The sequence below is a fragment of the Passer montanus genome, unplaced genomic scaffold, assembly GCF_014805655.1.
Source record: "Passer montanus isolate IOZ18808 unplaced genomic scaffold, ASM1480565v1 scaffold109, whole genome shotgun sequence".
In the NCBI taxonomy this organism is placed as follows: Eukaryota; Metazoa; Chordata; class Aves; order Passeriformes; family Passeridae; genus Passer; species Passer montanus.
In genome coordinates this window covers 686566-697970 of record NW_024357502.1, presented here as the reverse complement: position 1 = coordinate 697970, position 11405 = coordinate 686566, and the positions used below count along the sequence as shown (strand labels likewise).

General features: G+C 57.1%; 2 protein-coding genes across 2 annotated transcripts in view; one reads left to right on the top strand and one right to left on the bottom strand.

The window, feature by feature from the left end:
- SFXN5 (sideroflexin 5) overlaps nucleotides 1-197 on the bottom strand; it is a 100738-nt gene extending 100541 nt beyond the window's left edge. The window contains exon 1 of the mRNA XM_039724599.1: nucleotides 78-197. Coding sequence (XP_039580533.1) covers nucleotides 78-134 — 57 coding nt within the window. The 5' untranslated portion in view covers nucleotides 135-197. The remainder of the gene's footprint in view (nucleotides 1-77) is intronic.
- Nucleotides 198-7716: 7519 nt separating this feature from the next.
- Nucleotides 7717-10936, top strand: LOC120509673 (splicing factor YJU2-like). The gene has a single exon (XM_039724613.1). The coding sequence runs from the start codon at nucleotides 9341-9343 to the stop codon at nucleotides 10658-10660; it is 1320 nt and encodes a 439-aa protein (XP_039580547.1). The 5' UTR covers nucleotides 7717-9340; the 3' UTR covers nucleotides 10661-10936.
- Nucleotides 10937-11405: the final 469 nt, after the last annotated feature.

The following is an 11405-nucleotide window of genomic DNA, read 5'->3' as shown; positions in this document are numbered from 1 at the left end:
GATGCCGCGCGCGGGGCGGGGGCCGCTCCCGCCGCCGCTCCCGGGGCCCCCCCGCCGTCTCCCGCCGCCGGCAGTACCTGCTCGAAGCGCGGCTTCCCCAGCTGGAACGGGGGATAGTCCGCCGGCTCCGCCATCCCGCAAGCGCCACTTTAAACAGCCTCCCCCGCCGCCGGGCCCCGCCCCCCGGCCGGCCCCGCGCTCATTGGCTGCGGCCAACCGCAGCTGCCGCGGGGCACGCCGGGACATGCAGTCCGCCGGCCACCGCCGGGGGCGGGGCCGCGCCCGCTCCGCCAGCCAATGGGGAGCGCGCTGGCCGCGGGGCACCATGGGAAATGTAGTCCCGCGAGAAAAGGGGGATCCGGGGAAGGGGGGGCGGTGAGCGGGACGGGAGAGAAGAGTTTGACCTTAAATGTGTGACAGACTGAGCTAATGCCGAAACACAGAGACGTGAGGGCCCGAAAACTCCCGAAAAACCACCCCAAGTGTTATTTATTGAATGGCGTCTATGGGAAAAAGGGCACCGAGGGGCGGGAGCGCGGCCAGGCCAGGAACGGAGCTGGGAATGGGGCTGAGAACTCCTGAGGGAGCTGGGAATGGGGCTGCAGAATCCCTGAGGGAGCCGGGAAGGGGCTGCAGAATCCCTGAGGGAGCTGGGAAGGGGCTGCAGAATCCCTGAGGGAGCTGGGAAGGGGCTGCAGAATCCCTGAGGGAGCTGGGAAGGGGCTGAGAAACCCCGAGGGAGCTGGGAAGGGGCTGCAGAATCCCTGAGGGAGCTGGGAAGGGGCTGCAGAATCCCTGAGGGAGCTGGGAAGGGGCTCAGCCTGGAGCAGAGGAGGCTCAGGGGCCCTTGTGGCTCTGCACAGCTCCTGCCAGGAGGGGACAGCCGGGGGGGTCGGGCTGTGCTCCAGGGAACAGGGACAGGAGCAGAGGGAACGGCCCCAGGGGAGCCTCAGGGTGGGCACTGGGAGGAATTCCTCATGGAAAGGGGGTCAGGCACCGGAATTGTCTCTCGCGGATCAGCGGGGTCAGAAGCGCCCGGACCTGTTCGGGGTCGGGGTCGGGGTCGGGATCGGGGTCGGGATTAGGATCAGGATCGATCCCAGCGGGGCTCGGGGACAGCAGACACGGGAGCGGCTGGGGCGGGGGGAGGCAGCGCTGGGGAGCCGGGAGCGGGATTCCCAGCCCAGAGGGAATTGAAAATGCACCTGAAACGTGAAAATCCCGTGGTTTTACCACCCAGGGAAAGCGTCAGTGCCCTAAAAAAAAAAAAAAAAAAAACAAAAACAAAAAAAACCCGGTGTTTTAGCACCCAGGAAAAACGTGAGTGCCCTGAAACAAAAAAAATATTCCCATTTTTACTACCCAGGGAAAGCGTGAACGCACCCCCCCCAAAAAAAAAACCAAACAAACAAAAAAAAAAACCCAAAACAAAAAAACCAACCAAAAAAAAAAGAGACCAAAAACAAAACCAAACCCCCCCCCAAAAGAAAAACAAACAAACAAAAAAACACCCCAAAAACAAAAAAAAACAACAAAAAAAAAGAGACCAAAAACAAAACAAAACAAAAAAAAAAAAAAAAAGAAAGAAACCCCACAAAATAAAAGAAAATAAACCCAAAACCGTATTTTTGCCACCCGGAAAGCATGAGTGCCCCGTTTTGCTGTGGGAGTTCTGCTCTGTGCCTCGTGGCTGCAGAGCCCGTGGGTTCCTGCTTCCCTCTCTCCTTCCCTCCTGCAGAAGCCGTGTCTGGCTTTGGGCTCGCTCAGCACTGACCCCAGACCTGCAGCTCCGGGGGCAGAGGGGAGCAAAGGGGCTCTGAGGGGTGAAAGTGGAGCAGGAGAGGGCAGGGAAGGGCATTTTGTCATTTGTGTCTGCTGCTCCTCGGAGCTGTTGTTCAACAGAGCCTGGCTGCTGCCCAGGGACAGGGAGCGTGCCTGGGGACAGGACAGGGACAGGGCACGAGGAGCAGGACCTGCTGCCACCCTGGCCCTGCCATCCCTGGGGCTTGGGGATTGCTGCTGGGGGCTCTGAGCTGTGCCCAGAGCTCTGCAGGGCCACCCCAAACCCAGCGTGACCCTAACCCCAGCCCTGACCCCAAACTGGGCCCTGGCCCAACCCCAGCCCTGACCCCAAAGCCAGCCCTGACCCCAAACCCAGCCCTGACCCCAACCTGGGCCCTGCCCTGACCCCAACCCCTGCCCCCTCAGGCTCCCTCTCTCCCCCAGCTCTGTCTCCAAAGGAAACCCAAGCCATAAACCCAACCCCAGCCCCGCCAGGAGCTCAGGGGGGCTCCCCGTGCCCCCAGAGCCCATCCTGGGATCTGTGTGAGGATGGAGGCAGCCCCAAACCCCCAAATCCTCCCCAGAGCCCATCCAGGCTCTGTGTGAGGATGGAGGCAGCCCCAAACCCCCAACCCCCAAATCCTGGCACCCCTTTCCCCCTCCTGCTCCCCGTGCTGGGCCTGCTGTTGCCTCAGGAATGTTTGGTAACAGCAGAGGGGAGAGAATCTGTTTATCCCAGCCCATTTGGAGTGCCATAAGACTATCACTCTTTTGGTGCAGTCCCAGGAGAATATCAATGCTTTGGCTGATGGCAGCCCCAGCAGATCCCTCCTGGCTGGCAACTTGTGCTTCCCTGCTGGGGAGGAGGGGGTGCTTCCCCCACCAAGAGCCATGCTCTGCTCCAGTGTCGGGTTTGGGGAGGGGGAATGACCCCCAGCCATGGTGTGAGCCCACCCAGAAATGGGAATGACCCCTAGGCATGGTGTGAGCCCACCCAGAAATGGGAATGACCCCCAGCCATGGTGTGAGCTTATCCAGAATTTGGGAATAACCCCCATAACCCCCAGCCATGGTGTAATCTTATCCAGAATTGGGGTTTGGGTGGGGGGCTCCAGGGGAGGCTCCTGTGAGGAGATCCTGGAGCTGTGACCCCAAGGGAGGCCCCTGAAGGAGACTGAACCCCATGAGATGCCCCTGAGGGAGGTTTGGCCCCACAAGGAGCCCCTGAAGGAGCTGTGCCCCCACGGGAAGCCCACGCTGGAGCAGGGGCAGAGTGGGAGGAGGAGGAGGAGGAGGAAGGAGCAGTGACAATGCGTGATGGACTGGGCACAGCCCCATTCCCTGTCCCCCTGCACCACCTGGAAGGAGGAGGGAGAGAAGCATGAGGGAAATTGAGCCTGGGAAGGAAGGAGGGCTGGGGGAAGAGTGATTCAGATTTGGGGTTGTTTCTTGTTGCCCCGCTCTGATTTGATTGGCAATAAATTGATTTATTTCTCATTGCCCTGCTCTGACTGGACTGGCAATAAAATAAATTTATAAATTAAACTGATTTATTTCTCATTGCCCTGCTCTGGTTTGATTTGCAATGAATTAAATTAATAAATTAAACTGATTTCCTCGAACTCTCGTGCCCGTTTCAGCCCCTGGTGGGTTCTGAGGGATCTCTCCCTGCCCTCTTCCCCAAACGGGATTTTTGTTCCCTTTCCTGTCCCTGCCCAGCTCAGGAGGGGAGTGGGAGCAGCTTTGGGGGGTGCTGGTGCCCCCCAAACAGGGAGAACAAAGCAGGGTGAGAGCTGAGGGGCTCCTCTGTGGGAGCAGCAGGGTCACTGCAGGGGCTGAAGGGAGCCCGTGTTCCCAGGGAAAAGGATTCCATGGGGAGGAGGAGCTGGGAAGGGAAAGGGCTGAGCGGGGAAAGGTGGGAGGGACGGGGAAGAGGGGCTGGGACAGCAGGGCTCCCAGGAGCACCAATGAAGCCTCCTTTCCTTTCCTTTCCTTTCCTTTCCTTTCCTTTCCTTTCCTTTCCTTTCCTTTCCTTTCCTTTCCTTTCCTTTCCTTTCCTTTCCTTTCCTTTCCTTTCCTTTCCTTTCCTTCTTTCCTCTCCTCTCCTTTCCTCTCCTCTCCTCTCCTCTTTCCTTTCCTCTCCTCTCCTCTCCTCTTTCCTTTTTCCCTTTTCCTTTCCTTTTTCCTTTCCTTTCCCTGTGCAGGGGGAATCATGGAATGGTTCAGGCTGGAAAATCCCTCTGAGCTCAGAGTCCAGCCATCCCCAGCACTGTCCCATGTCCCCAAGTGCCACCCAGGGCTCTGAAAGCCCTCAGGGATGGGGACCCCAGCCCTGCCCTTCCCAGGAAGGAATTCCCCAATGCCCACCCTGACCCCCAGCCCAGCCCCAACCCCAGCCTCGTTCCCTGGCTGCTCAGGGCACAGCACAACCCCAAAAATCCCAAACCCAAAAATCCCAAACCCCTCATCCAACCCCAGCCTCGTTCCCTGGCTGCTCAGGGCACAGCACAAACCCAAAAATCCCAAAGCCCCGGTGCCCCACACCTGGGCCAGGAGCAGGATTCGGGGAGGAACTCGAGGTTCCTGCAGCATTCCCACTGCAGCACTCGGGGACTGTCAGGGCAGGTGGAAAAGCTGCTGGAGGAGTTGGACACCCTCCTCCTCCTCCTCCTCCTCCTCCTCCTGCTCCTGCTCCTGCTCTCCCGCAGCAGACAAACAGAAATGTCACTCGGTGTCCAGGCGCCGTCAGCACAGACGCTGTTGTCAATGAATCAGAAGTGTCTAGGAACAGCTTGAACAACTTTTATTTTTTTTTAAAGTGCTTAAAACGTAAATAACAAGCTCTTTATAAACATTAGTCGCAACTCTTAAAACATGAGACACACGGAAGCCACTTCCTGCGGACTGAAGAACAGGGAGACCAACAACTCCAAACCCCAGCGCTGCTCCCACCCGGGGATGCTTTTCCAGGTTTTTAACCCCAAACCGGGGCTCCCTCCCAGACAAGGCAGAGTCCACGTCACGCTGGAGAATCCACATCCCAGTTCGAGGATAAACCTCCTGGCCAGGAGCACCAGGCAAGGGGAAGGGAAATTGGCCAAAGCTGTTGGGAAGCAGAAACGCAGCAAAGGCAGAGCACAGCACCCTGCTGCAGCCCCGGGGAGCAGCTCGAGATGGAAAACAAACTCCAGCAGAAAGGCAAAAGCACAGGCTTGTTGTGGCCGGGTTTAAAACAAAGGGAGAAGCTGCTGCTGGCCCAGAAAGCCCTGGGGGCGTGCTGGGCTCAGCAGAGAGGGACAGAGCTCAGGGACAGGAGCAGGAACGCTGCTGCTGCCCCTGGGACCCCAGAAAAATCACTGAATAGGAGATTCAGTCACTGAACACACAGATAAATCCCAGATGGGCAACTTGAGAACATTTCCCCAGTTCTCTCCCTCATCCCCTCCCTCTCTGGGGAAGCACTGGGTCCTCACGCCCATTCCCCGGGGAAGGGGAGGTTTGACACCAACACCACAGACCCCAGTGCTGCTTTATGCACACAACAAAATCTGTGTGCTGAGGGGAAAACTCCAAATCTGCATCCCAGCGGGGTGGGGAAACAGAGAGCAGAGACAGGAGCACCTGTAAGACACTTTCCAAACACGGGGGCACAGACACGGAGCGTCCAAGGCTGCCCCACGCCTCTGCAGCCCAGCACCAGCAGCCTGCACACCCCGGCCCCCGGGGCTGGCAGCGGTGCGGTGAGGGAGCAGATATTCCTGCAAAGGCTGGGAATGAGGGAACAGGAACTGCTGGAAAGGCTGGGGATGCAAAGCACAGATATTGCTTGGAAATGGGAGCACCCACTGCTGGAAAGGAAAGAGGTGGACACCCTCCTCCTCCTCCTCCGGAAAGGCAGGAGGTGTGGAAGCACTCATTGCTGAAAGGCAGGAGAGGAGGGAACGGGAATTGCTGGAAAGGCAGGAGAGGAGGGAACAGGAATTGCTGGAAAGGCAGGGAACAGAACAGGAATTGCTGGAAAGGCAAGAGGTGTGGAAGCACTCATTGCTGAAAGGCAGGAGAGGAGGGAACAGGAATTGCTGGAAAGGCAGGGAACAGAACAGGAATTGCTGGAAAGGCAGGAGAGGAGGGAACAGGAATTGCCGGAAAGGCTGGAGATGGAAGGAGCAGGTACTGCTAGAAAGGCAGCAGATATGGGAGCACCCATTGCTGGAAAGGCAGGAGAGGAGGGAACAGGAATTGCCGGAAAGGCTGGAGATGGAAGGAGCAGGTACTGCTGGAAAGGCAGCAGATATGGGAGCACCCATTGCTGGAAAGGCAGGAGGTGAGGAAACAGAACAGGAATTGCTAGAAAGGCAAGAGATGAGGGAACAGGTATTGATGGAAACAGGAGATGAGGGAATAGAATAAGAATTCTGCAAAGGCTGGCTGGAGGTGAGGGAACAGAACAGGTATTGCTGGAAAGGCAGGAAGTGTGGAAGCACTCATTGCTGGAAAGGCTGGGGAGGAGGGAATGGGAATTGCTGGAAAGGCTGGGGATGGAAGGAGCAGGTATTGCTGGAAATGGGAGCTATGGAAGCACCCATTGCTGGAAACACCGGAGATGAGAGAACAGGAATTGCTGGAAGGACAGGAGGTGAGGGAACAGAACAGGTATTGCTAGAAAGGCAAGAGGTGTGGAAGCACTCATTGCTGAAAGGCAGGAGAGGAGGGAACGGGAATTGCTGGAAAGGCTGGAGATGGAAAGAACAGTTATTGCTTGGCAATGGGACCTATGGAAGCACCCATTGCTGAAAGGCAGGAGATGAGGGAGCAGGAATTGCTGAAAGGCTAGGAGATGAGGGAGCAGAATTGCTGGAAAGGCTGGAGATGAGGGAACAGGCATTCTTGGAAAGGCTGGGATGGAAGGAGCAGGTATTGCTGGAAAGGCTGGGGATGAGGGAATAGAACAGGAACTGCTAGAAAGGCAGGAGAGGAGGGAATGGGAATTGCTGGAAAGGCTGGAGATAGAAAGAACTGATATTGCTGGAAATGGGAGCTATGGAAGCACCCGTTGCTGGAAAGGCAGGAGAGGAGGGAACAGGAATTGCTGGAAAGGCAGGAAACAGAACAGGTATTGCTAGAAAGGCAAGAGGGGTGGAAGGACGCATTGCTGAAAGGCAGGAGAGGAGGGAACAGAACAGGTATTGCTAGAAAGGCAGGAAACATGGAAGCACCTATTGCTGGAAAGGCAGGAGAGGAGGGAACGGGAATTGCTGGGAACAGAACAGGAATTGCTGGGAACAGGACAGGTATTTCTAGGAACAGGACAGGTATTGCTGCAAACAGATGTGGAAGCACCTATAGCTGGCAGGGCTGCACACCTGGAACAGCCTGCCGAGCTCTGAGAGTAACTTCTGATATTCAAGTGCAAAACGTTGAGGCTTCTGGAGCAAAACAAGGCAGAGCTGACTAAGGCAGAGGGGGCTGAGGGAGGCGGTGAGACACGACGGAGAGGAGGGAGAGGTGGGAGGGAGGGGCCGTGGCATCCACGCAAACATTGGCACTTGTGTGGGGAGCAGCAGCGCCGTCCCTGCAGGGGCACGGGGCCAAGAAAGGATGAGTGTGAGCGTGGGAGCCAGAGGTGGGAGATGTTGGCTCTGCACCTCCCCATTAATGCCCGCCTGAGGAGTTCTCTCCCTTGGCCCAGCACTCATTCCCGTGCCCTGCTGCATGCCCAGTGCCCACAGCTCCTCCCGGGCTGGAGATGTTGGCTCTGCACCTCCCCATTAATGCCCGCCTGAGGAGTTCTCTGCCTTGGCCCAGCACTCATTCCAGTGCCCACAGCTCCTCCCGGGCCGCGGCAGCTCACAGGGGCACAGCTGGCACCCAGAGAGGGGCTGGGCTGCCAGGCCATGGGATGTGGTCTGACCCTACAGAAATGGGATGTGACCCTACAGGCACCCAGAGAGGGGCTGGGCTGCCAGGCCATGGGATGTGATGTGACCCTACAGACACCCAGAGAGGGGCTGGGCTGCCAGGCCATGGGATGTGACCCTACAGGCACAGAGGTTCCTGGCACTTTCTGGAACGGGAGAAACACCTTCCCTTGGACACCCATCCCACCCAGACACACACAGAGAGGAAACACAGGAGGAGCAGCTGGAGCAGTGCAAAGCCCAGGTATTTCCCAGGAGGGGAGAGGCAGGAAGGAGTGGGAGGTTCCTGGCTGCTGTTCTCCCAGGGAGCACATCCTCCTCCTGCTGCTCGTGCAGGGCTCCAAGGCTTGGACAAACCAGAGCTCTGTTTCTCCTGACCCAACTCTGTCTGTCCCCAGCTGGATTTTAGCCTGGAATGCTCAGGCTGCCCTTGCCTGCTGATCTGTGCCCCACCTCTCCTGAGCTGCTGTGCAGAACTCCTGCAGGAGCCAGGGCACCTGCCCAGCCAGGGGAGGCTGCTCTGGGTGACAATTAACTCCCTTTTCTTGGATGAGGAGGAAACAGAGGAGGAACCTGCCCCAGGCAGGTGGTGTGGGACTGAGACTTGGGCTGCAGAGCCTTTTGGGGGTAGGAAACTGCTACTGGCCTGTGGCAAAAGGCACCATTCTTCCAAGTCATGGGCTACACTGAAGCAAGTGAAGAGAAGAGCAGGGAGGTTTTAAAAGAACACAGTGACTTTGGGAGGTAGAGAAGGAGAAGATGCCTTTCATGTTGAAATCCCACCCCAACTGCCCCTCTGCCTGCACAGGCATCTTCTCCAGCCAAAATCCTGGCAGGATGAGGGAAGGAACAACTTCCTTCCTATCCCCTTCCACAGTAGCTCCAGTTCAGCCAGGTAAATCAGGTGTGCAATCCTTTGAAGCCTCCAGGCTTCACCCTGGAAAGATCTACCACAGAGTTTTCCCCACCCAGGCTGAAAGAGAAGACTTCCCCATGGAGCCTCCCAACACTGATCCTCCCAGCCTGCCTTCCCCATGTGTCCCAAATTCTCGAGTTCCTCCTTTCCCTGTTTCCTCACAGGCTGTGCCATCGCTGGTGCCTGCCCCTTCTTCCCTGCAGGGCAGTGCCCTCTGCCCTGCCCTTTGTGCCACCAAGATTATGCAGAGCACATGGCCTCATCTTTTGTCCCTGATTTCCCTTCAGCCTGCTGGAATAAACCTCGCTGGAATTTATCACAAAAAGGCCCTTCTTGCCTGTCTTGGCTGAGCTAGCCCTGGTGAGTGTGGTGTGTGGACTGGAGTGCTTTGCCTGAATTCCTGCCCAAGCAGGGTACTCCTACTCCTTTCCCACAGGAGATGTGCCTTAGGTTCAAAGATGTAATTGTGTATTGTGTTCCCATCTGTCAGAGGTGGGGCAGTTCTCTTCTGTTCATTGGGAAGTTTTCTTTATCTCTTCCACAGCCAATCCTCCCTCTGGGGAATATCTACTGTGAATGGGCCATTTATTGTTAATTATCTACTGTCAATGGGCCATTTATTGTTAATTATCTACTGTCAATGGGCCATTGAGTGACACTGATAAAATCCTATCATCCCATTGGGAGATGCTCTGCCCAGGGGAGGAGCCAAGCATTCCTCCACATGGATATAAGCTGGGGTTTGGAACAGCACAGCAGCCTTTGCTCCCTGCATTCCCAGAGGAGCAGCTTTCTCCTGCCCTGCATTCCCACAGGAGCAGCTTTCTCCTGCCCTGCATTCCCACAGGAGCAGCTTTCTCCTGCCCTGCATTCCCAGAGGAGCAGCTTTCTCCTGCCCTGCACTCCCAGAGGAGCAGCTTTCTCCTGCCCTGCACTCCCACAGGAGCAGCTTTCTCCTGCCCCGCATCCACCTGGCTTTTCAAACCCAGGCAAGACCCCTTTTGGGAATCAGGCAGCCCTTGCAGCATCTAAGCCCCAGGCTCACTCCAGCTGGGTGAGCGGCGCGGGAGAAGCCGCAGCCATGGCGGAACGGAAAGTGCTGAACAAATATTACCCCCCGGACTTCGATCCCGCCAAGATCCCGCGGCTGAAGCTCCCGAAGGACCGGCAGTACGTGGTGAGGCTGATGGCCCCCTTCAACATGAGGTGCAGGACGTGTGGGGAGTACATCTACAAGGGCAAGAAGTTCAACGCCCGCAAGGAGACGGTGCTGAACGAGTCCTACCTGGGGCTGCCCATCTTCCGCTTCTACATCAAGTGCACGCGCTGCCTGGCTGAGATCACCTTCAAGACAGACCCCCAGAACACGGATTACGCCATGGAGCACGGCGCCACCAGGAACTTCCAGGCAGAGAAGCTCCTGGAGGAGGAGGAGAAGAGGATGCAGAAGGAGAGGGAAGAGGAGGAGCTCAACAACCCCATGAAGGTCCTGGAGAACCGAATCAAGGAATCCAAGCTGGAGATGGAGATCCTGGAGAACCTGCAGGAGCTGAAGGAGCTCAACCAGCGCCAGGCCAACGTGGATTTTGAGGCCATGCTGAAGCAGCACAAGGAGCTGGAGGAGGAGCAGAGGCGCAAGGAGCAGGAGGAGGACGAGCAGGAGATGAAGGCCATGCTGCAGCAGGCCCAGAACCGCCGGCTCCTGGTGGATTCTGACTCTGACGAGGAACCAGCAAAGCGCTGTCCAAATCCCACGGCCCAAACAAAACCCACGGCCATCCTGCAGGAGGGCCCCCAGAGCAAGAGGCCGAGGACGCAGAGCTGGGAGCGCAGCGGGGGCAAGCTCAGCACCAGGGCCCGGCTGGCCGGGCTGGTGGCCCGCAGGACGCAGAAGCCAGATCCTGCCCTGGATAACGGGATGGAAACCCCAGGCAGCACGGCCACCACCGGCTCGCCTCCAGCAGCAGCAGCAGCCACGTCCTCGCTGGGTCTGCTGGGAGCCTACGAGGACAGCGAGGACAGCGAGGACAGCGCCAGCGGCTGAGGAGCTGCCAGGGTGGGGACAGAGCAGGGACGGGGCTGTCCCCGCTCCCTGCTGCTCCTGGAGCCACATACGGAGCAGATCCCACCTTTGCACAGCCTGGGGGGCTCCTCCAGCCCCTCACTGCGGGCAGACGGCTGTCCTGCCACCACCAGCCTCCCTAGATGTCCCTAGGAGCTCGGGGACAAACCCCTCCCTGCTGTCCTGTGCCTGCAGGGCTCCAGCAGCCACAACTCTAGAATAAATGGGACCTGGCAGAAAAACCCCCCCCAAAACAAACAAACAAAAACCAGAAAACAAAAAAAAAAAACAACCCCAAAAAAACCAAACAACAAAAAAAACCCCCAAAAAAATAAAACAAAAAACCCCAAAACAAAACAAAACAAAAAAACAACAAAAAAACAAAACAAAACCACAAAAAGTTTTTAAAACCCCCCCCCCAAAAAAAGTGCACTTGACTGCCTTGCCTGAATTCCTACCCAAGCAGCCTTTCCACAGGAGATGCTCTTGGGACTTAGGCAGCAGCTTCCACCCTCTACACCCCATGCTGCTACAAGCTGGCGCCCTGACCATGGGACTTCTCGTTTGCCCTTTGAAAGCACCTCCACTGGCCAGGCACTGGGTTTTAAGTTGCAGCCAAGTGCTCCAATTCCCCAAGGGAAAAATCCCCAGTGTTCTGGGGAATTTCTCAGGGGCCAGCTAAGAACCCTCAAGACCTCAAGGGCTGGTCAAGTCAGCCAAACTCCTG

Excerpts from the sequence above, each read along its gene's own strand:
- LOC120509673 (XM_039724613.1), top strand. The coding sequence starts at position 9,341 with ATGGATATAAGCTGGGGTTTGGAACAGCACAGCAGCCTTTGCTCCCTG.